The 25,229-nt window shown below is 38.6% G+C and overlaps 1 protein-coding gene across 1 annotated transcript in view; it reads right to left on the bottom strand.

Annotated features, from left to right (window-relative positions):
• The window catches only part of LOC140481367 (radixin), a 77,647-nt gene that overhangs the window by 10,998 nt on the left and 41,420 nt on the right, over positions 1-25,229 (bottom strand). The window contains exons 7-11 of the mRNA XM_072577448.1: positions 22,881-23,027; positions 19,350-19,446; positions 14,899-15,062; positions 12,321-12,451; positions 10,951-11,111 (exon numbers count right to left, since the gene is read on the bottom strand). Of these exons, the coding sequence (XP_072433549.1) occupies positions 10,951-11,111; positions 12,321-12,451; positions 14,899-15,062; positions 19,350-19,446; positions 22,881-23,027 (700 nt within the window). The remainder of the gene's footprint in view (positions 1-10,950; positions 11,112-12,320; positions 12,452-14,898; positions 15,063-19,349; positions 19,447-22,880; positions 23,028-25,229) is intronic.

Genomic DNA, 25,229 nt, shown 5'->3' with positions numbered 1-25,229 from the left:
ATCTCCAAAGACTGCACAGCATTCACTCCTACCAACGTCAGGGACAAATGCATAAGAGTAGGTAGATTAATGAGGAGATAAAGTGTGGTTTTTTTAACCCTCTGGTTGGTTCCCTGCTGCAAACTCAGTCTGTGTTTTGATACTTGATGCAATCTTAAAAGGTACTGCCAATTTACTCTTAGCAATGAATAGTAAAGTCGCCACTCAGGTCTTGCCTCCAAGTGCTGTGCAAAACAGAGGAGTAATGACTGACCAGCCAAGAGGTGCTAATCTGCAAGATACTTCCTCACCCATGACTGATCGGATGCCACAGACTTCATGGATCTGGAGTCAATGGGGAGAACTTCTACAACAACATCCTTCCAAATGTTTACCATTGTTTCAGCACCTCTGTTGAACTGTGCCCTGCCAGTGTCTGGGACATTGTCAGGTTATCACTTGACTAGTCTGCAGACAACTCAAGTTTAGCAGTAGCCCTCAGTTAGGAAGGAGGATATTGTAGTATGAACAGAGCTATGTTTATCATTCCTTTACAATGCCTTAGTAGATACCAGGTGGTGTCTGATATCCTTCTTCCTTTTGAGATTTTCCAGTAACTAATACAACTGGATGACTCGCTACACTGCTGTCTACACAAAAAGGCCGATCAGGAGAGAGGACTATTCCTTCCCTTAAGCGATTAACAAGCCAGATAGACTTTTTGTCAACTGTCAATTTAAAATGATTTCATGGTCATTAGACTTGTAAATCCAGGGTTTACTAAATTCAAGTTCCAACATCTGCCATAGGATTCAAACCCAGGACTCCAGAACAATCCCTAGGTCTCTGGATTATTGGTCCAGTGACAAGATATATGGCCATTGCCTCCCCTTCTTTGCATTTAGTGCAAATAAAATATTTTTGTTCTTTGTTTTCTTCACTTAAAAATTGACAAGTCTAGTATAAAAGGTGTGAATGAGCAGCTATGCAGAGATATAGGTGAGGATTAATGAACTACTTATTAAAGAACCAGTCAGACCTTTGCATCATTAAAAAGGAAGACTACAAATCAAACTCTTGTAACTTCAAGGACATGGCAGAGCTTCAAATTATGAGTATCAGTTTCTACTTGAGCAGCAAATGTTCAGTTTCCATTAACTTAACTGTACATTGTACCAAAGTGCAGACTATCAAAGTGGAAGTCAATACAGAAAAGAACAATTGGGGTGATGGACCAAACCATATACATTAAATATTTATGAGCTTTTGGCATGAGCTCCCAATCAGAGGCTGATGTAGGAACAGGAGGCAATCCCTTCTGATCATGGTTGATCAAGGACTTCAATGCCTTTTACCCATCCATCCCATAACCCTGATAATAATAATTGGTATTTAGAGATCTAACCATCTCTACCATAAACATACCCAAAGACAAAGCTTCTGTTGCCCTCTGTGGTAGACAGCTGCAAAAGTTCATTACAATTGGAATAAAGAGACCCTCATCTTGGAAGCATCCCTCCCAGTATTTTTAAAATCATGCTCAGATTCTTGATTCCATTACCAGGTTAAGTTGCTCATCTGCATCGACCCAATCTGAAGTGTACAAAAAGGGACCACCATATCACTACTCATTCCGAAACTCTAGAGAATACAAACCCAGTTTATCCAAACACCCTTCATAGGACAGCCCTACCATTCTGGAAACAAGTCTAACAATTCTTTGTTGCACTCCTGAAATGGCAATATCATTGTGCAGTTTTGGTTTCCTTATCGCAGAGTTATCCAGATGCAGTCTATCAAAGCTTCTGTACAATTCAAGCAAGATGTTACTACTCCTGTGCTCAAATGTTCTTGCAATAAAGGCCAACATTCCATAAGCCTTCCTAATAGATCTGCTGCACCTGCGTATTAGCTTTCAGGGACTTAAAGACATCCAGATCCCTTTGTACATTTAAACTTTTTAACCTCTTACGAGGCAAGAACTGCACTTCACCTCATTTCCTCCTGCCAAAGTGAATAACCACACAGTTTTTCACATAATATTCAATCGTGTCATGTTCTTTGCTTTTCACTATACTTATCGAAATTCTCCTGAAGCCTCTTTAGGTGTCCCAAAGTCTTCCACAGAAATAGTAAGTTGATAAGAGAGAAGTATGGCTGATAAGGGACCAAAAAGGGGATTTATACCTAGGCGGCAGCGACATGGCTGAGGTATTAAATGAATACTTTGCATCTGTCTTTGATAAAGATAGAGATGCAACCCACGCCATAGTGACAGAGGAGAGAACTGTATCATTAGAAAAGTTCAAAATTCATAGACCAAAAAAAAAGTGTTGGGACAGACCATTGGTATTTAACCTTGACAAGACACCAGGACCACAAGAAATACACTCAAAGAATTTTGAAGTCAGTCAAATGGAAATTGTAAAACCATCAGATGCTAGTGCCAGAAAAATAATGAATTGAACACATTACAACCCTGTTCAAGAAACTTTCAGCAATTAAAGACCACCACAAGTTAAACTAAGACAATTACTCGTGAGAACATTAATAGTTACTTAGGAAAAAAAGGTGCATTGATTTGGGTTAAATGGATTAACATTTGCAGTGGAGTTCACCAGGACTCTGTACTGGGACCCTTGTTTTTCACTGATACATTAATGATCTAGATCTTGGTGGAGAAGGGACAATTTCAAAGCTTGATACTGTGAGAAGGATAGTGTCGAAGTCCAGAGAAGTGAGGGGTGATACATATTTGTAGGAAGAACATTGAAAGAAAATAAATAGGGGATTGAATTCAAAGGGCTTACAGAAGCAGAGGGAGATCTAGCTGTACCTGTGCTTAGATCATTGTTAGTGGCAGGACAAAGAAGTAAATCATACAGCATCCTCAGCTTTATAATAGAGCATAGTACAAGAGAAAAAGGTGGTGACGTTGAACTTGTACAGGACACTTACTAGACCTCAGCTAGTGTCTTGTGTACAGTCTAGGCACACACAGGAAGGAAGTGAACATATTCAAGACTGCAGAAATCATTTACAAAAATGGTTCCAGGAAAAGGAACTTCAGTTAAGGATAATGGAAGAGGATGGTGCTTTTCTCCTTGGACAGAAGGATAAAAGGAGATATGTAAAAGGTTCATGGTCATAGGCAGGCTAAATGGAGTAGATAGGGAGAGACTTCATCCACTTGCATAAGGTTTTTAAAAAAAAAGATTTAAAGGTGATTTGCAAAAGAGACTGGTGAAGTAAGGACATTTTCCAATGAGTTGTTAGGGTATGGTATACACTTGCCTAGAAGTGTGGTGGAGGCAGATTCAATTGAGCTCTGCAAAAGTATGCTGAAAAAGGAGATTGCCTAGTGCCAATGATCCCCATTTAACAAGTCAATGCAGGCATGATGCACCAAATGGCTTCTGTGCCATGACAATGATTCTGTACCATCCATATATTACATATGGCCCCCACTTCCAAGTCATTGATTACATAGTGACTAGTTGGTGCCTCAATTACTTTCAGCTTTCTCAATAATCACAGCTCGCCAACCACAAGAATGACCCTTTTTTAAAAATAAAATTGTTTGCCAATTAATCCATGCCACCTTCAATACTCTGGGATGTAGTACCAATATTTAAAAATGGAATAAGGAAATATTTAAAAATCAAAAAGTAAATTATATACCAGTTAGCTCAACACTCATTCTTGAGAAGGAGTGTGTTATTCAATACTTTTAAGAAAACAGCATCACACCAACCTAGTTGAAAACTGAACCAATTACTCAGCCCTTCAAGCCTGCTGTACCATTTAATATGCTGTAGTGGATATAACTGCGGTCATAACTCCACTTTCCCGTCTCCACCCCCCTCTCTGAAGCCAATACTCCCTTGTCAAACATCAACTCAGTCTTGGAAAAAGAATTTCAATGACCCAGTCTCCACTGTTTCTTGGGAAAGAATTCAGTGGTTTAACCACTCTTCCCCATTCAGCCTTAAAAGACAAAAGCTTCAGGTTCTTAAATACCATCCCCTAGTCACTCTTACAAAGGGAAGACAGAGACTTGATGGTGGAAATCTGAGACTATAAGATCTTGCGAAATAGCAATAATCACATTCTAAAAACTTCCAATAGATAAAAGCACACAATCTGTTCAAGCTTTCTTCATAAGATATGCCCTTCATCTCAGGAACAAATTGTTCAGTTAATGAAGGAAGGCTATCCTGTTGATTTAAGATTTTCAGAGGGCTTGTAATGATGTATAGCACAATAGATTCCTTTAAGATTGCTACATCATTACACAAGTACAACTGCTACAAAATAGAGGCAAGACAATCTTCTTCCACCACCTTTGTACAAAAGATGGATCTGTACTGGACATGCATCTCAGCCACAATGATCACCTGGAATTTATCTTTTGAAGTTATCCTATCCAATTTGCCAATTTCTCTCCAATTGAGTTTGTGAAACACCTTTTGACATCTTGGTTCTGAAGACTAAACAAAATTTAGGGCAAATTTTGTACATTTTCCCCCTTTATTGACCAAAGAATTACTAAAAATTAACAGCTAGTCTTTCCATTCTATTATAAAGTGTAAATTCATTATCTATAGTATCTTTCAGCCAATTAAGCATAAAAGCAAAACGAGGCTGATGTGTTTTACAAATCAAGATGGTGTGGTAAAGTAACTTTTTTTTTTATAAAGAAATGTAATTATGCCATATTGGAGGTCAGTTTTCAGCATCATTATAGAAAAGCAAAAGGAAGATGACAGAACCTGGGAGAATGGGAATAATTCTGCATTTCTGAAACTGGCTTGGACAAGATGTTCCCTATGCTGACGAACATCTTAAAAAATGGTCTTTAACACAGGTACAGCTCAACAGGTAGATAAAGCAGCAAAAAAGGTAAATGGCATCAGAAGGAATCAGTAAAAAAGGGGAAAATGTAGTATGCAGAAATTGTAAATCAAAAGCCAAATAAAAATCTGGAACCACTGAAGGAACAGATAGAAGCAGATACAGGGGTTCAGTAACTTTTGCCCCATTTCAGAAAGTGGGCAATATGCCTAAAAAAAAAAGTACCTCAAAGTTTCTTTTTGCACATAACTAGCTTTCCTCTGGAGCCCGATTCAGAGCCCCACAGCTTCAGAGAAATAACAGCAAAATTATGAATTTTCTTTTTACAAAAACATGATTTTATAGTGAACAGAATTATAAATAGGAACAGGAATAGGCTATTCAGCCCATAAGCCTGTTTGACCATTCAATTGGATCATAGCTGATCCAACACATGCCCACTTTCCTACCCTTTCCCCAAAACCCTTGATTTCCCTAATCAAGAATCTCTCCCAGCTTTAAATATACACAAGTCTTGTAAATTATTTTTAGAAAAAACTCAAATAAGCTGAATTGCTGATTTTAAAATTTGCATCTCCTCAATCTTTCCATTTCCTTCTATCCAGACTTCAAGACAAAATTTGAATTTTCCATGCTGTTCACAAATCTGCCATTTTGCAGATGTTCTCCCATGCATAAATTTTCATAGTATTTTAAGCAGAGGCTGCAAAAAAAAAACTTCCTAAAACTTGTTCAACATTTCCTGGATTTGATATTACCAGAGCCTGACATGCGTATACCACTTCTGGAAAATTCTGAAAATGGATGCAGTGAAGTTGGAGGAAGGTTCATTTTAAAATTTCTGGAGGGTGGTGATGTGGACGACATGAGGAAAGCATGAAAGGGGCTATGCCATGTCTACATCCTCTCTCAGTATTTGGGTTTTGAACATTTCACTTTAAAAGTGCAAAAAAGATATCGAAGTGTTTTATGGCTCTTGTTCTATCCTCTTGCCACTTCCCGCATAGAATCATAGTATAGCACAGGCCCAGTCAATTGAGTTGCACCAGCAAAAACTAAATCAGAATCTACTACATCCCATTTTCCAATGATTCCCTTTCCAAAATATGAAATCTAACCACTGCCACACAATTTTAAGTGAAAAATTTCACAATTAAAGGTTTGTAGTTCCTGCACTTAGCAAAATTACTTGGTGCATTACTAAGGCTCACATGACTTTAATGGGTAGGTGGGTTACAGACATGTGAGGGGGGGGGGCGGTGGGGGGGAGAAAAAGGTGCTCTTTGGCCCCTTGAACCTGCTTTACCATTCCATGAAAATCATGGCTGAACAATTTATTGCAAGTTTCATTTTAGCATCTATTCCCAATAATTTGGGATTTTTGTTAGGTGAGAGAACCAATTTACCTTTTCCTAAAAAAGGATTTAGTAACCCTGTTTCACCATCATCTGAAGCAAATCACATAACGCTCAAAGATTTAGCTTAGTTATACAGTCAGATATACAGCATGGAAATAGACCCTTTGGTCCAACCTGTCCATGCCGACCAGATATCCCAACCCAATATAGTCCCACCTGCCAGCACCCAGCCCATATCCCTCCAAACCCTTCCTATTCCTATACTCATCCAAATGCCTCTTAAATGTTGCAATTGTACCAGCCTCCACCACTTCCTCTGGCAGCTCATTCCATAGATGTACCACCCTCTGCATGAAAAAGTTGCCCCAAGGTCTCTTTTTCTTTCCCCCCGTCACCCTAAACCTTTGCCCTCTAGTGCTGGACTCCGACCCCAGGGAACAGTCTATTTATCTTATCCGTGCCCCTCAATTTTGTAAACCTCTAAGGTCACCCCTCAGATTCCGACGCTCCAGGGAAAAACAGTCCCAGCCTGTTCAGCCTCTCCTGTAACTCAGATCCTCCAACCCCGGCAACATCCTTGCAAATCTTTTCTGAACCCTTTCAAGTTTCACAACATCCTTCCAATAGGAAGGAGACCAGAATTGCACGCAATATTCCAACAGTGGCCTAACCAATGTCCTGTACAGCCGCAACATGACCACAGTACTCCTGTACTCAATACTCTGACCAATAAAAGGAAAGCATACCAAACGCCTTCTTCACTATCCTATCTACCCGTGACTCCTCTTTCAAGGAGCTATGAACCTGCACTCCAAGGTTTCTTTGTTCAGCAACACTCCCTAGGACCTTACCATTAAGTGTATAAGTCCTGCTAAGATTTGCTTTCCCAAAATGCAGCACCTCATATTTATCTAAATTAAACTCCATCTGCCACTTCTCAGCCCAATGGCCCAGATCCTGTTGTAGTTTGAGGTAACCCTCTTTGCTGTCCACTACGCCTCCAATTTTGGTGTCATCTGCCAACTTACTAACCGTACTTCTTATGCTCGTATCCAAATCATTTATGTGATTTAGAGGGCCCAGCACCGATCCTTGGGTGGCATTCCACTGGTCACAGGCCTCCAGTCTGAAAAACAACCCTCCAACACCACCCTGTCTTCTACTTTTGAGCCAGTTCTGTATCCAAAATGGCTAGTTCTTCCTGTATTCCACGAGATCTAACCTTGCTAATCAGTGTCCCATGGGGAAACCTTGTCGAACGCCTTACTGAAGTCCATATAGATCACATCTACTGCTCTGCCCTCAATCCTCTTTTACTTCTTCAAAAAACTCAATCAAGTTTGAAAAAGACATGATTTCCCATGCACAAAGCCATGTTGACTATCCCTAATCAGTCCTTGCCTTTCCAAATATACGTACATCCTGTCCCTCAAGATTCCCTCCAACAGCTTGCCCACCACCGGAGGTCAGGCTCACCGGTCTATACTTCCCTGGCTTGTCTTTACCATCCTTCTTAAACAGTGGCGCCACGTTTGCCAACCTCCAGTCTTCCGGCACCTCACCTGTGACTATCGATGATACAAATATCTCAGCAAGTTTATATCTTCCATATCATTTTCCACAGTAATAGCTGATGCAAAAATATTAATTTAATATCTCCCCCATTTTCTGTGGCTCCACACAGGCTGCCTTGCTGATCTTGGAGGGGCTCTATTCTCTCCCTAGTTACCCTTTTGTCCTTAATATACTTGTAAAAATCCTTTAATTCTATTTGCCAAAGGAGAATCCAAAGCTATGTCCCCATTTTACCCTCCTGATTTTCCCCCTTAAGTATACTACTTTCTTTATATTCCAAGGATTCACTCGATCTATCCTGTCTATAACTGACATATGCTTCCTTCTTTTTCTTAACCATACCCTCAAATTTCTTCAGTCATCCAGCATCCCTATACCTACCAGCCTTCCCTTTCACCCTGACAGGAATATACTTTCTCTGGATTCTTGTTATCTCATTTCTGATGGCTTCCCATTTTCCAGCCGCCCCTTTACCTGCAAAGGTCTGCCTCCAAATCAGCTTTTGAACGTTCTTGCCTAATACCGTCAAAATTGGCGTTTCTCCAATTTAGAATTTCAACTCTTAGATCTGGTCTATCCTTTTCCATCATTATTTAAAAATGAATAGAATTATGGTCGCTGGCCCCAAAGTGCTCCCCACTGTCACCTCAGTCACCTGCCCTGCCTTATTTCCCAAGAGTAGGTCAAGTTTTGCACCTTCTTTAGTAGGTACATCCACAGACTGAATCAGAAAATTGTGTTGTGCACACAAATTCCTCTCCATCTAAACCTTTGGCAGTCCCATTCTAAAAAGCTAGCTCTTCATTTTAGACAGATGCTCTAGTTCTAGACGGACTCAAGTAGAAACATCTACCTTATCAAGACCATTCAGGATCTCGCACTTCAAATCAAGTAACCCCTCACTCCTCAGACTCCACTGGAAACAAGCCCAGTTTGTTGAACCATTCCTCATAAGACAACCCACCTCATTCTGGAGATCAATTTAACAAACCTCCTAAACCGACTCCAATATATTTACAATCCTCCAAATTGCACATTGTATTAACAATACATTGTATAACAGAGGCATAGCATCCTTACTTGTATGTTCAATCATCTCAAAGATAAACAGCCTTCATGATATGCTGCACCTGTAAAGATACAGCCTGCAACTCATCCACCAGAATACCCAAATCCCTGTGCAGCTTGGAAGTCTACAATCATTCTCTATTTCAGCAATTGTTTTTAATTCTTCGATCAAAATGAAGTTTCAGATTTTCCATATTGTACTCCGCTAGTATTTTGCCTTCTTCACAACACTTACTTTCAGGTCATCAAAAAGTCAACTACCCCTGCCTTCACGCAAACTATTAACTTGTAAAAGGCCAAGACCCCAGCAGGACACCACTAATACATTCTGCAAATCAGAAAAGACACCATTTATAGGAACTTTTCTGCCAGCCAATCTTCTATCCTCACTAGTATGCTATCCCCTACATGACACACTTCTATTTTGAACAATAAAAACTTTGTTGTGGCACCTTATCAAATGCTTTCTGTAAGTTTAAGTCCAGTACATCTATAGGCTCGGTTGATCTTCTGTGCACATTACTCCTTCAAATAATGAAAAGAGTCTAGCTAAATAGATTTCCTTCACAAAATCATGCTCAAATCTTTCCAGTTATCCAGTTTTTTTAAATTTAAAAATGGCACAGAGTTCATAACCACCTTAAATGACCAAATCTAACACCTCCCCATGACAGATAGGCCTGTACTGTACATTCTTTCAGCTCTCCATGTTGTGCTGACCTTTTATCCTGCTTGAAGATCAAGCTGAGCTACATACCCTTCATTTTACTGTCATCCATGTACCTACTCAAGAGACACTTAAAACGTCCCTAATATATCTAACTCTACTACCACTGTTGGCAGTGCATTCCAAAACATCCACCTGTGTAAAGAATCTACCTCCGACATCCCCCCTAAACCTTCCCCTAATCATCTTAAAATTATGCTCCCTTGAAATAGCCTTTTCTGCCCTGGGGGAAAAATATCTGACTCTTCACTATGCCTATCATCTTGCACATCTCTATCAAGTCACCTCTCATCCTTCTTTGCTCCAATGAGAAAAAGTCCTAGCCTCCTCAACCTTTCTTCATAAGACATGCCCTCCAGTCCACGCAGCATTCTGGTAAATCTCCTCTGCCCCCTCTAGAGCTTCCCCATCTTTTCTATAATGAGGTAACCAGAACTGAACACAATATTCCTAATCTGGTCTAACCAGGGTTTAGAGAGCTGCAGCATAACCTCCACTCTTAAATTCAATCCCCTTGTTAATAAAAGCCAACACAACATACACCTTAACAACCCTATCAACTTGGGTGGCAACTTTCAAGGATTATGGATGTGGACCCAGAGATCCCTTTGCTCCTCCACACTGCCAAGAATCCTGCCTTTAACCCTGCATTCAAATTTGACCTTCCAAAATTAATCACTTCACACTTTTCCAGGTTGAACTCTATCTGCCACTTATCAGCCTAGTTCTGCATCCTGCGAATATCCCATTACAACCTATAACAGCCCTCCACCAATCTGCGTCAATGGCAAACTTGCTAACCCATCCTTCCAATTCCTCATCCAAGATATTCATCAAGCTAAAGTGGCATCCCTCTCTTCTTGAATAGAAAAGGGTATACTTCCTTTCCAGGATCCAGTGAATTTTTAAGAATTAAACACTAATGTAACTAGACAGTTTCTTAGACAAAGAATTTTGGTGGCAGTGTGGGGAGGGGATAGACACTTTCATTAGAATAAGTTGCTAATGCACATGTCGAGACAGCAGGCCTTGAAGCTAGTTTGTTATCTACTTTGTTTTTGAAATGCTCAAATGCATGAAATCCAAAAGCTTACATTCCAGAGGGTGGGGGCAGAACGTGAGCAAAGGGGAGGACTATCACAATATAGCCTCAGAATCACAAATTTAGATGTTTTTTAGCATATACGCCTGTCCCAATAACACTTAGGGAAATTTAAAAAGCAGTTAGAAAGTCTTGTCAGAGTATGGATTTTACAATTAATCTTCACCTTTCTGTATAGAGATGCCTGAATTTCAGAATCTATATAGCCATCAGAAGTTGCTGACAAATTCTTGAGAAGCAACTTTCCACTTGACTGGTTTAGAAGTAACAAAAGACAAAGTCCCTACCAGATGCTCCTGATTCTTCATCTGATCTTCAGCTTGTCGGGCCAAGGCAGCTTTCGCCTCTTCTGCATTGCGACGCTCTTTTTCTAATCTCTCCGCATCTTCTTTAGCTCTTCTCCTTTCCTGCTCAAGTTCTAAAGCTCTACGGGTTTGATCTTCTAACTCTGTTAAAAAAGATGTTTTTTTAATAGCTCTATTTGAAAGTAGAAGCGATCAAATGGCTATAAGCTTGTGCACAAAAGCTAATGGTTCAACAATTTTAGATTAAAAAGTTATGCAAATTGCATAGATAACAATTATACCAGCTCATTGGTTGCTAACTTTGATGCAAAGCATGACCACAATACACATGACAGAAAATCAGTCACTTCAACATATAATTGGATAGATGATCTGGTTAAAATTGTTTACTTTTATAGTCTTTGTTTTGTCAAACACCAGTTCGCGCAATTACCTTGCCCAGAAAGTGCATAGACATTGAATTATTTGACTCAACTACAGGAACAAAAATATTTACAACAGTAATCATTAACACAACTAGATAACTGGCAGAGTTATTTGAGGAATCTTGTCATATGAAATGCAAAATATGCTTCTATGTACCAACACCAGTCAATTGAATGTATATATAGAGTTTCACATATTGCTATCAGATTGTAAATCTGAATCACTGGCTTCCTTCTTCAAAAAGAAACTGCATTCCAAAGTTGATCAAAATAAATCCAACAGGACACTGCATTCACAAGTGAATTTTCAGTCGTGAAAATCCATCTCCAAAACGTATGGCAAGTATGGTACCATAGTCTCTAGTATTTACTTAGGAATGTGTATTTGGCTGGATGATTATGTTATGTGTTCTTCAAATACCATGTGTTGAAGGAACTGACCACATGCATATTACTCCAGAAAGTCAGTAAAGGATTGGTTTTTATGCATCTGACTCTCCTTACAAGCTTAAATGGATTTAATTTGTGGCAATTATTTTGCTCAAGCTTTTCAAAGGGATGGATATGCTAGAGGCAGAATCCTAGCTTACTAAACCTACAAGGCTTGAATTAAGTTTTTTAAATCCTTCCACAATTTTGATGGAAAAGAATGAATGCTAAAGAGAACTAATAAAAGCTGAAATCAGAACAGCATTGATGTCAAGCAGGGATTAAAAACAGCAATGACTGCCATCTTTAAAATTATAAATACAACATGCAAGATGTGCACTAACTTCTAGCTCTACTTAATATGGCATAAACTATGTAAATTGATATCACCTTCAAAGTCTTGAATATAAACCCAATATTTGTGAAACAGATGAACTAAAATTAATTAGACTACACACTATCACCACACTGCACAAGTGATAGGAGTCAAACCATTACCTTTCTGAGCCTTTGCAGTTTGTTCTTCAATTTGTCTAAGTCTTTGCATAAGCTCCTCCTTCTCTTGTTCTATCCTCTCTTTCTCCTTTTCTGCCATTTCTCGCTTCTTCTTTTCATTTTCAAGCTGTGCCCTTGAAAAACAAAATACATAGGATCTGCAAGTTCATGTGAAGTGGTCAAAGTGCTAGATCAAATGTCCTAGGTCAATTCAGGACAAACAATCCTGGCAGTCCAGTTTAAGTCAAAGCAAAAATGTTCTTACACTGGAGAAAGTGCTTGGAAAAAGAGGACTGATCTTAATGCGGAGATGAACCATTAAAGTAGTTTGTAAAAGTCTTAACCAAAATATGGTTAGAAACCTCAAGAAAAATAATGAAAATATTTCTTAAGTAAAAGCAGAACATTTACACAAATTACAGGCAGCCCCCAGGTTATGAAAAGGCTCCGTTCCAGAGTACATTTGTCAGTCGATTTATACACAAGTTGGAACACAATACAGCAAAAATAGCCGTAACTATACTAAACATTCACATGTCAGATCTTTAATATTAATATGGATCCGATTCATAAATTAGACATTTATAAATTAAGGACCTTGAAATAACAAATATTTATAAGACCTGTTAGACTGGTTAAGAGTGGACAAAATATTCAGGTAAACAGAAAAAAATGCAAGTGGCAAAAACAGTTAATACCACCTGTCAACACCAGTAGATAATTCCAGTCTTTGACATTTCAGATATGTAGCCTTCATTAGAACTAAATAATCTACTGGAATCCAAGTATCTTGGAGGTTACATCTGAACAGTACTAAGAGAGCAAATGCTGCTTATTCACTGAAAATATTTCAATATTATAGCCAGACGTTCAATAAAATCTGGCAGAAAAAGAATATTTTGCCTATAGCATATTACGAAACTCAAATCGTCAAGCCATCAATTTTTACTTTGAACTGCAATGCAGTGACTTATTGAAGCAGATTTGGCAAACAAGCTCCCAAAACAGCAGTGACAGCAATATTGAAGACTCAGTTATGATTAAATGGAAAGGGCAACAACAGGCTTGTAACTGACCAGATTTTTTTTGTGAAAAAAAAGTGGAGATGTTCCCAGGCAATACTCCACATTGCTCATGCAAACAGCTTAACCTAAAGCTCTGGTGCAGGTTTTGAAAAAAAAAAATCTTTTATTGTTAGGTCACAGATAGAAATAGGAAATAAAGTGAGGACTGCAGACTCTGCAGATCAAAGTTGAGTGTGGGGTGCTGGAAAAGCACAGCAGGTCAGGCAGCACTCGAGGAGCAAGAGAATCAAATGTTTTGGGCATAAGCCCTGCATCAGGCATCGGTAGGAATACCAAGGATTTGCATACAATTTAGCCTTACCATCTGTTATTGGGAAGTTAAAGGTTAAAGCTAAACACCTTAAAGGGGGTGCTATACTTGATGAATCGGATTTAATTTTCAGAAGAGGAAATCAAGTACTTTACAGGGAGATGTACAGAGAAATCTCCAGAAAAGTGCAAGTCCACCATGAGGATGGTTAGCTAATACTGAAGCTCACAGAACTGGAAAGAAATTTATTGAAGTCGTTAGGAAATACTCAAGTGGCAAGAGACAAACTATAGAAATAATGGACATATATTCTAATTGGTGGGATGTGATGAGGTGTCTTGGAAGGAACTATACTGAAGTTATCATAAAAAAAAAGCAGCTCAGAGGTGAACAGGATGAAGTGAAAGCGAGAAAGGTCTCATTATGGGGTACAAAACAGAATTGACAAAAAAATAACACTGCAATGCTCAAAGAAACCATATCATTATGTTCAAATCTCTGAATAGCACATTTGGAGAATCTTCATTGATAAATTGTAGACCTCAATTATTTCAATTTAGACAACCACTCAGCTTCTAAAAAGTTCTCTCTCCACTTTTAAAAGTTAAAGCAGCAAAAGCTTTCTGGAGCCTGCCGTTGACTTTTTTTTTTGCAGATAGTAGCAGAGCAGCAAAACAGATCCTGACTAAGAGTTCAAATCACACCACAGCAGATAGGTGGGTTTGGGTTCAAATGAGAGTCATGTTAATATGGATCATTTCAAATACACACTTAGTTCTCCAACATCCTTTAGGGAATCTACCGCCCTTACCTAGTCTGGTCTACATGGGACTCCAGATTCAATTGGTAGTGGCCCTCTGAAATGGGAGAGCAAACCACTTTGCTCAAGGGCAATTTGGGATGGGCAATAAAAGGCTTTTGGAGGTTATGCCCACTTCCCCAAGGAATAATAAAATTCCATCAGATCCTGCTCAATATCTGCCTGATCATGTACAGAAACTTTTACCCCAAAAAAAAGTGTTATGAACAACTTCTTTCCCCAAACCTCAGCTCTCCAAAATTTTTATTGCTGGCTGTTAGAAGCCAAGATCATTTATAATTCATGCAAAGATCGCTAATGCTAATCAAACAGAGGAGATTAGAGGCAAGCAACGCGAGAGAAGTATCATGGTCCATATCAATGCCCTGAGAGATATAGCAGATCCATATACAAGAGCAGAAGTCAATGGAACCAGCTTTCATTTACCTTTCTAATTGTTTCTGATGTTTTTCCTCTCTGGCTTGTGCCTTCATTTGCTGTACTTCAATAGTGTCAGGTTTTCTCCTTCGCATATAGAGTTCATGATTTCCCATACAAAGGGCTAAAATTCGTTTATTAATTCGCAGCCGGGGAGCATAAAATACGAAATCCTGCATTAAACCAAGACAAGAATTAGAATGAGTCATAACATTCAGGTGAGTAGAGTCAATAATTGCTACATGTGCCATCAGCTCCACTCCTACAAACTTCTGGAAAATGATCAGAGTTGGGAAAGTAGCTAAACTGCAACTCTTAAATACTATAAAAGTGTGCAATGGAATATTGTAAATAAATGATGCCGAGCAGGGTAAAGGGCAGAGGATGACAAATGAATACATTGCCCAAGAAAGAGATTCAACTTTTAAATTAGTTACCCTATCCCATTCTACACTAGTGCTGAACAATTTCCAAACTTAACCAATGCCCTAATTCTGCACCGACAGCAGCTGCTTCAATTATGCTGACACAATTTAGTGCTTCTATATCCAATTTATTTGACTCAGTACTACCTTCTTCACCTTTGCCATATCATCCATTCATCATTTAATCTCTCCAAACTGTTCCTGAAAGGCTATTAAACTGGAAAGGACTCAAAAGATTTGAAGGTTGTTGCCAGGACTAGAGGGTTTGAGTTAAACGAACACGCTGGACCATCCATTCCCCACCCCTCTCCCCTCCCCCAACTCGAGCACAGGGGTTTGAGGGGGTGACCTTAGAGCTTTATAAAACTATGAGCGGTATAGATAAGATGAATGGCAGGTGTCTTTTCCCTAGGGTGGGAGATTTCAAGTCTGGCAGGATATCGTTAAAAGGAAAAAAAAAAGGAGAAAGCTTTGGAAAAATGTCACAGGGCTTTTTTTTTAAAAATAAAGAAGTGGTTTACGTATGGAATGAACTTTTAAAGTGTGCATGTGGGTACAGCTCCTTGTGGTGCAGCACAGTGGCTCAGTACTCCCTCAAAGTGCCAGTGACCCAGGTTTGATCCCAGCCTCCAGCAACCATCTGTGTGGAGTTTGCATGTTCTCCCCAAATATGGGTGATTTTCTCCAGGTGCTCTGGTTTCCTCAGTCCAAAAGATGTGCAGACTAGGTGGACTGGTCATGGGAAATGCAGGGTTACAGTGATAGGGTAGGGGGGCTGTTGAATCAGGGCAAGATACTCTTCAGAGGATCAGTATGAACTCAATGGGCTGAATGGCCTGTTTCCACACTAAGGATCTTATGATTCTAGTTACAATATTTAAGACATTTAGACAAGTAAGGAATAAGAAATGTTTGAAGGGATGAGAGATAAGTGCAGACAGGTGGGACTAGTTTAGATTGGAATTATGGTCAGCATAGACTGGTTGGACTGAACATTGTGTATCCGTGCCTTACAACTAAATTACTGAGCTCTGCTTTTGCCCTTTCCTCTGACCACACCAAACCACTCTTAACTGCCTCTACCTGCTTATAGGGACTGAGAGAAAACGAGCATTGCAGGTGCTGGAGATCAGAGTCAAAAGTGTGGCGCTGGAAAAACAGGTGGTGCAGCATCTGGATCACACTGCTGATGAAGGGCTTATAGACTCCCCTGCTTTTCCAGCACCACACTAACTCTTCCTGCTTGCAATCTGTGATAACAAAAGCAGATGTAATAGCAGATCTTTGACCTGCAATATTAAACTGGTTTCACACCCCATTAGATGTTGTCTAACCAGAGTACTTGTAGGGTTTTCAATTTTAATTTTTGATAACCTAAACTATTTTCTATTGCTGCTTGCGCATAAGCTGCAGTCATAGCAACAAGATGTTACTGCAGTGGGCAGATGAAATTGGGCAGTGTACACTGATGCTATTTTTGAAGAAAACAAGTAGATCAATGCAAGCAATGAAAGCTAGATGCTTAGTTCAGACATGATAGTTGGAAGGAAAATAATTGCTGGAGATGCACTAACTATATCTGGAGACATGCCCCATGGAGAACAAGTAGATCGGGAAAATCATTGGTGTAGAAATGCATGATCAACTCTTGAGTTCAAACATCGCAGGTATGACTTCAAGAACATGATAGGGATATTGTAATTAAGATGAATTATTTAAACTTTGCAAAGGCAATTTCAGTGCTGTAAGACAAATAATATTGATTAGAATAGGATTAGTGAAAAACAGGCAAGTTAAACAGAGTATTGAAGCTTATCTCATGCTTAGCCTTCAAAAATGACAGCTTTCATATGCACCAGGACCTATTCACCCAATGAGTTCAAGTGCTTTCCATGAAGTAAAACTAAAAAGTTAGCCAAATTATGATTTACATTAACTATTACATCTTAAACTTGCAGAGAAAGTTGCTCTTCACAAGATACATTTCTTGCAAACTGTACAACAATTCAGAAGTTATACGCAGATTCCGTGGCTGCCACTCAAAATTAGATGTGCCTTCTAAACGCAACTTTAACCACCTTAAAAAAAAATAGGACAAGGACAGACGATATAGGCAAACAACACTGACTGCACACATTCCCCTCAAAACCACACACCATTCTGACTTGGGACTCTCAATTCCTTTACTATTACTGAATGAGCACCAATGATTACCTGGATAGTGATGCCTACATTCCATAAAATTTTCCAAATTAGTTTTTTTTCTGTAAAACATCCAAATGGTGTTCATAAACATATTAGTCATATGTACACATGATAAAAACTTCAATTACATTATGCTAGCTGCCAAGATAATTGACTTAATTGGTTTGAGCAGATGGTGTTAATTTCTTTTAAATTAGTTCATGGGATGTAGCTAGGACTGCATTTATTGCGCTTCCCAGATTACAGTCAACCACATTACTGAGTCATTAATTTTTAAACTGAATTCATACTGCCACGGCACAGGGTATGAACACATGCTCCTAGACAATTAACTAAAGATTTTAGATTATAAGTCAAGACTAAAAGGAAAATGCACAACTTCAAGATGAGCATCCCTGCAAGGGACAAATTAACACCACAAAAAGCAAAATACTGTAGATATTTGAAAATAGAAATTTTAAAAAAAAGAGACATTAGGATGTGGTTTGTGATTGGACTCCACTTTGAATGCTGTATTGCTCTTTCCCAATTTAGAACAAGTCTCAGTGCGCAAAGTTTATTTCTGCCCAAGTGACTGAAGTCAAATTCTAGTGCATTTCTTGAAAAACCTTTAGAAAATACATGTAAAGGAATTCATCCCTTCTAACTTGCACACCATCCATGACGACCATCCATCCATAGCTGATTATCTAATTCAGTAGCCTGTTCTCAATCCTCCCCCACCATATCTTTTCATCCCCAAAATGTTGCATACAACTTCTTGATATTATATAAAGTTTTGGCTTCAACTGCTTTCTGAAATAGTGAATTCCACAGGCTCACCACACTGAAGAAATTTCTCCACATCAGTCAAATATATTCTTGCATCTTTAGACTGTGACCCTTGATCCTAGCCATTTATGTTGTTTGCAATTCTACATTCCACCCAAGTACACCTCTCCATTGTATAGACTATTCATCTCAGACTCTTGGACATTACTTCTAATTTCACTGTCACATGATACAGTCATCATAATCATTAATCCATTACTCTACAGTGAGAATGTACACAAGATCAGACTCTGCAGAGTGAAACATTTAGGTTTGGGGCAGCACAGTAGCTCAGTGGTTAGCACTGTTGCCTCAGCGCCAGGGACCCAGGTTCAATTCCAACCTTGGGCACCTGCATGGGTTTCTTCCAGGTGCTCCGGTTTCCTCCCACAGTTCAAAGATGTGCAGGTTAGGTGATTTGGCCATGCTAAATTGCCCATAGTGATCAGGGATGTGTAGGTTAGGTGAGTTAGTCAGGGGTAAATGTAGAGTAGCGGAGTGGGGGATTTGGTTGCTCTTTGGAGGGTCGATGTGGACTTGTTGGGCCGAAGAGTCGGTTTTCACACTGAAGAGATTCTATGTCGATGAACCTTTCAGAATTGGAAGGTTAGAGAGGCAATAGATATTACCTTTTCTTTACCATTATCCTTTTTCAAGCCAATTTGAAAGTAAAGTATTTACTCTTTACCATAAGATACAGATGGGCTGAGTTTAAGTTATTTTAAATGCCAGTAGGATGGAGTTAGGTAGGTTCAAGTATCCAATATAACAGTCCCATAATAGAATTGAGAAAAAGCAAGATCCAAAAAGATATAAAGCATGTCTTGTACCAAAGGTGAGAAATGTTTTTTCCCCAAAATGGAGCCTTTTAGTAGGTCATAGCATTGCTATTCAACACTGAAGAACATATTTTAAATAATTAAAAGACAATGGGATTTTAAACACAAAAAGTGGTGTTTTCAACTACTTAAATTTTAGCTCAGGCAGAAAAATTAAAATGTTAAAGAAATAAGTACTTACTGGAGCTTTCTTATCAATTGGTTTAATGACAAACTTTTTGTCATTAAAAGAGATGTTTCTTATTTCACTCCAAGGGAACCCAATTTTTGGTGTCAATCTGTTGAGCAATTAAAAACTGCATAAGTGGATGTTAAATTTACTCTACCAATGAAAACAAAGACTTTGCTTTTGGTGTACATGAAAGAAATAACTGATAGTAACAGGAGCATAATTCCTTTAATACATGGATCCTTTATTCTTTTCAAATTCAAATTCTGAGTACAAATCTTGGAGCAGTAGAAACCTTCATTAAACATCATTTCCCCAATTTTCTCCTTTAGGCCAACCAAACTGCTGCAGTTATTGTGCAGACTAATGTTTCATTTGCCCTTGCTGCACTTAAGATCAACAGCATTTTTATTACCTTGGTACAACTAGTTTTGGGTTCCATAACAAAGCATAATTCCTCATCTGAAAACCGAAGCTGAACCAAAGAATTCTGCTCTCTTGACTAATAAAAGGTCTCCATGCTATTAGGAGCTCTAGTGGGAATATACCTAACTGATAATGGCTCAATTCTCTGGTGCAGGACATCACGTGGCATGCCTAGTTACAGTACACTATTACCTTGCACTATAAACTGCTTTACATGCAAGTCAGTGACACAATAAATGCATCTTCCCAAATGATTAAATTTGAGCAGGAAATAGGAGAAATTATAGTTGTACCTAAATTTGACCCAAATTCAAAAAGAAAGTGATGGCAAAAAGGGTTTAAAAAAGTAGAAAACAAATAGAACATTTCAGATTTCCCCTTCCTGTTAACATTAGTTAAGATAGTTTGACAGCCTGTGAACCATCCGCACTTATATGGTACATTTTGGCACCCCAGAGCACTTAAAACAGGATGGAGATGTCAAGCTAAAAACTTATCCAGAAAACTTTTAAATCTAAGTATAAATACCTCAGATAGAAGCATTTAGTAGGACAATTTCAAATAACTACATAGAACATAATTGCACAGTATAGGCCCTTCAGCCCTTTGGTTTCACAGTGCAACACTATCTAAAGCCAATCTAACCTACACTATTCCATTACTATCCATCCGTTTATCCAATGACCATTTGAAAGCCCTTAAAATGTTGGCAAGTCCACTACCGTTGTAGGCAGGGCATTCCACATCCTTACTAAACTAAACTACCTCTGACATCTGTCCTATATCACTCCTCAATTTAAAGCGATGTCCCCTCATGCTAGCCATCACCAGAGGTAAAAGGCTTTCACTGTGCACCCTACCTAATTCCCGATCTTGTATTCCTCTATTGAGTCGCCTCTCAAACTTCTCTAACGAAAACACCCTTAAGTACCTTAGGGCAGCACGGTGGCACAGTGGTTAGCACTGCTGCCTCACAGCGCCAGAGACCTGGGTTCAATTCCCACCTCAGGCGACTGACTGTGTGGAGTTTGCACATTCTCCCCGTGTCTGTGTTGGTTTTCTCCGGGTGCTCCGGTTTCCTCCCACAGTCCAAAAATGTGCAGGTTAGGTGAATTGGCCATGCTAAATTGCCTATAGTGTTAGGTGCAGGGTATATGTAGGGGAATGGGTGTGGGTGGGTTGCGCTTCGGCAGGTCGGTGTGGACTTGTTGGGGCGAAGGGCCTGTTTCCACACTAAGTAATCTAATCCATCTCAGCCTTTCCTCCATACCAGACAACCTGGTAAATCATCTCTGCACACTTTCTAATGCTTCCAAATCCTTCCTATAACATGGCAACCAGAACTGTACACGATACTAAGTGTGGCTGCACCAGGAGTTGTGTACAGCTGCAACATTAGTTCGTGGCTCAAACTCAATCCCTCTACCAATAAAAGCTAACATACCATATGCTTTCTTAACAACCCTACCAATCTGGGTGACAACTTTCAGAGATGTATGCATATGGACACACTGCTCATCCACACTACCAAAAATCTTACCATTAGCCCAGTACTCTGCATTCCTTTTACTCCTTCCAAAGAGAATCACCTTAGACTTCCACATTAAACTCCATTTGCCACTGGTCAACCTAACTTTGCAGCTTATATCCTTATAACCTACATCATTTCAGACTGTCCACACTCCACCGACCTTAATGTCATCTCCAAATTTACTAACTTTTTTTTTTAAAAACACCACCTTCATCCAAGTCATTTATGAAAATGATAAACAGTAGTGGCCCCAAAATAGATCCTTGCAGTAACCACTAGTAATGAACTCCAGGATGAACATTTCACATCAGCCACCACCCGCTGTCTCTTAATGGTTTGGATCAGAAATTGGCTGGCTGCAAGACAACAAAGTAGCTAAGGATACAACATCCAAAAAGGGAATTGAAAAAAAAAAGATGCACAGGAGGTCAGAGTCAGATGAATGCAAGCTTCAGGTGGACAAGGGCAAAGGAAGAATTAATAGATAGGGTGAAGTTACGAAAAGACCTAGATGCAAGTTTTTTATTTTTGAAAATATACATACAGTATAAGCACACACACGCATGAGCCAGAGCCAACATAGCCTAAAATCAGGGGCTGCAGAGTTTACCAGAAGCCAACTCTGAAAGTATCAGCAAATGAACCAATATATACACAGGTAGATAGAAGTAGTTTACAATGAGGGTGGAGAAAAAAAAAGGGTAGATATGTGTTTCTAGCAGGGTACAAAAGGAAAAGCTTTGCTTGTCAAGAAAACTTCAAGTCAGCCTCAGAAGTTAATCGAATTTTTAAAAAAAGCTTTTTTACGATACGGGCTTGTCATCTAGACCATCATTTATTGCCCAACCCGGTGGTAAAGTTAATTTTTAGAGTCAGAGTACATGTGAAAGCTGGTTTTGTGCTAAGTTGTTACTGCCCAGGAGAAACATGTAGATGTAAGCAAGTTTGGGATTAAAGGCAGATGCGTGGGGAAGTCCAGTGATAACAGCTAAAGGCCAGAAAGTGTCAGTACTGAATGTGATCTAACTCCAATTTGTAGAACAAAGTAAAGATAATTTCGGATGCTGAACTATAGGAGGGGTTATCAGGCTAGTGCTGCAGGAAGGTCAAGGATGAGGAAAGAAAGGCAATTGAACAGTAAGAATTGGAAGGTGATTGATGATGGCAGTTGAAAAGCAAAAATGCTGGAAATTTGAAACGAATAGGAAAATACTCAGGTAGTCAGACAGCATCTGAGGAAGAAAACAGCTACTTGCTGATCTTACAGGTGCATTTGGAAAAATAACCAAAGCCTGGAAGATCACCAGGAAAAAAAAAAGTAGAAACACAGCAGATCCTCTTAAATCACTGCTTAATATCTTCTTTGCAAACTTACATCTTCTATTACACTACAACAGAAGAACCAGATCTGAAACTTCCACGGTTATAAAAGGTTTTGACTAATCTGCGCTAGTTCATTTTAATAAAATAGCAACCCATCACTAAACATTGCAATAAAAACTTTCTAGAATCACATTAAAGGCTTGATTTAAATTAAAATATGTATCAATTGTGTTTTGGATTTTTGTAAAGTGTAGATTCCTTACTTATCATCATGTTCATAGATGTTAAGTCCAAGAGCGTCAACACCCAGCCATAACTCTGTTCCCTTTTTGTTCTTGATTTCAAAGTAATTGACTCCATACATTTCAAGATCTTGAGCAATCTTTAGGTATTCCATCATTGAATCCTCCCTATTAATAAAGATAAAGTAAATATTCTATGGTGCCTCTGGTTGTTAAGATAATGAAACAGGAGATTATTCAAAAATTTAATCATTTGAACTAATCATTTGGGTGCATATGTAGAAGCAAAAAACATGATGCTTGAAATCTGAAAAATAAAATGCTGGAAACAGTTACCAATTCTAGTTGGCAATCAAGGTCAGCAAATTGTAAAGTTAGATCTCTCTCCTCAGCTGCTTTTAAACCTCAACATTTCTGATATTGCTTTTATTTTCTATTTTTCTGGTGGATAGACTAAGTGAAAGGTATGCTGCATGTAGTAAATATTTAGAGGGAAAAAAAATTCTAATTTCCCAATGCAAGCTCTTCAAAATGCCAAAGCCATCTATGATATTAGTTGAAGAATGTTATATTGCATAGCAAAGAGGATTCTGTATATGCTGTGAATATTTCAGATTAAGTATTTTCCTCTACATTAGTTGACCACAACAGAGATACGTTAATGTGCTAAGATTACATAAAAGACATTGTAATATGCAATGATACCACTGTTGTCATCAAAAATAACATTCCATTGTCAGGTCTTAGTATCTTCCTTTTTTAGGAATAGGATAGAAATGGCATTCAGGAAAGGAATTCTTATTATGTTCCTTTTAACGAAGCTCATTGGGTACATTTTCTGGTCTCAAAACCCAGACTCAAGATCACCAATGTTCTTGTCAATCTAAGATTGAAAGTTCCTTAATAGGGTGTCTCAACATTCCCAGCTATACAGTATCTGATTTAAAATCCCAAATCAAAAATCATTAATCTACAGATCCATGCCCATATATTCTTTGTAGCCTGGAAAGTCAAACTGTTTTACAATACATATCAAATCTTGCAGAAAACATTAACTTGGCCTATGCCATTGTCCTATTTACACGACACAACCAAATACTGTAAAAGTTAAGTGCTCAGAATAGTATACAAACTGAAGATAACTATTTAGCATCAGATAGTTATGGCAGCAATAAATAAAAATCATTGCAAATGATCAACTTTTGGCAATATCACAAAGAGTACAGTATTTAGTTGTTTTACAATTATTTTAAACCATTAAGTGGGACAAAAAAAAATCAATCATTCTGGAAATGAAGACATCCCACATTTAGCCCTTTTAAACTGGAAATACAAAAATCCTATTAAGTACAGTTTGGTATCGGCTTTTTTTCAAATCTAATGAAGCTGGTGATTTTAAAAGTTTTTTTTAAAAATGCTGTTAAGAGAAAACAAAAAAGTTCAATCATCCAAGCTTGCTAAAAGTCAGCAGTACATATCTTCCATCAATTTTCCTCTTCTTCCATTAGTTATTTAGGATGAGATACTATCAATAACTGACAACACATTCTAACATTTCAAAATACTCAAATTGACCCATTTGCTTTTTTGTGTTCTCCCTCCACCCAAGAGAATATGCTTTGGTTTTGCCTCAAAACTCTCGTGTCAGTCGAACTTATGGAATTCCCTCCCCAACGGTATTGCTGGTCAACCTACAGCACATGGACTACAGCTGGTCTAGAAGGGGGCCACCACCTTCAAGGGCAACTAGGGACAGGCAATAAATGCTGGCCAGCCAAAGATGACAAGATTCCACAAAATGAATTTAAAAATTCCATGCACTTCCAATGTAAATAAATAGTTATTTACTACTGGTCATTATTTTAATTCCAGTTCCATCTTGTTCAAATTTACATCTATTGAAATATGCCAGTGTTAAGCAACACATGAAACTAATCAAGTGTCCATTTAATTCCTGACTAGTCTAATTGCATAAGGACAATAGCATGCTCCTAAACTATCACTGACTCTTGCAACAGATATGCATTTACATCAAGCTGGTGTCTCTCCAACGTGCACATGTAGATGCATTTTATTCACCTTCAATGAAGATTCATTTTTTGTTACTGAAGTATGCATTGATGTGTTTTGGATCAATGTCACATTACCAAAGGCTGCAAATGTATGTATTTGAGGGGAAGATCAGAAATCATGCAAGGTCTTCAAAGTATATCTCCTATATTTCAGTTAACATCAACAATATACACAAAATACACTTTTTGCTTTTTCATTGTTTTAGTCTGTCACCCTCCAAAAAATTTACAAAACTATATCCGATGAGAAGCCCATAACAAAACACACCTTAATTCAGACACTTCATGACGACTAGAA

This window comes from Chiloscyllium punctatum, chromosome 9 (genome assembly GCF_047496795.1).
Source record: "Chiloscyllium punctatum isolate Juve2018m chromosome 9, sChiPun1.3, whole genome shotgun sequence".
Classification (NCBI taxonomy): Eukaryota; Metazoa; Chordata; class Chondrichthyes; order Orectolobiformes; family Hemiscylliidae; genus Chiloscyllium; species Chiloscyllium punctatum.
The sequence above is the reverse complement of the archived record's forward strand: the minus strand, read 5'-3'. Positions and strand labels throughout refer to the sequence as shown.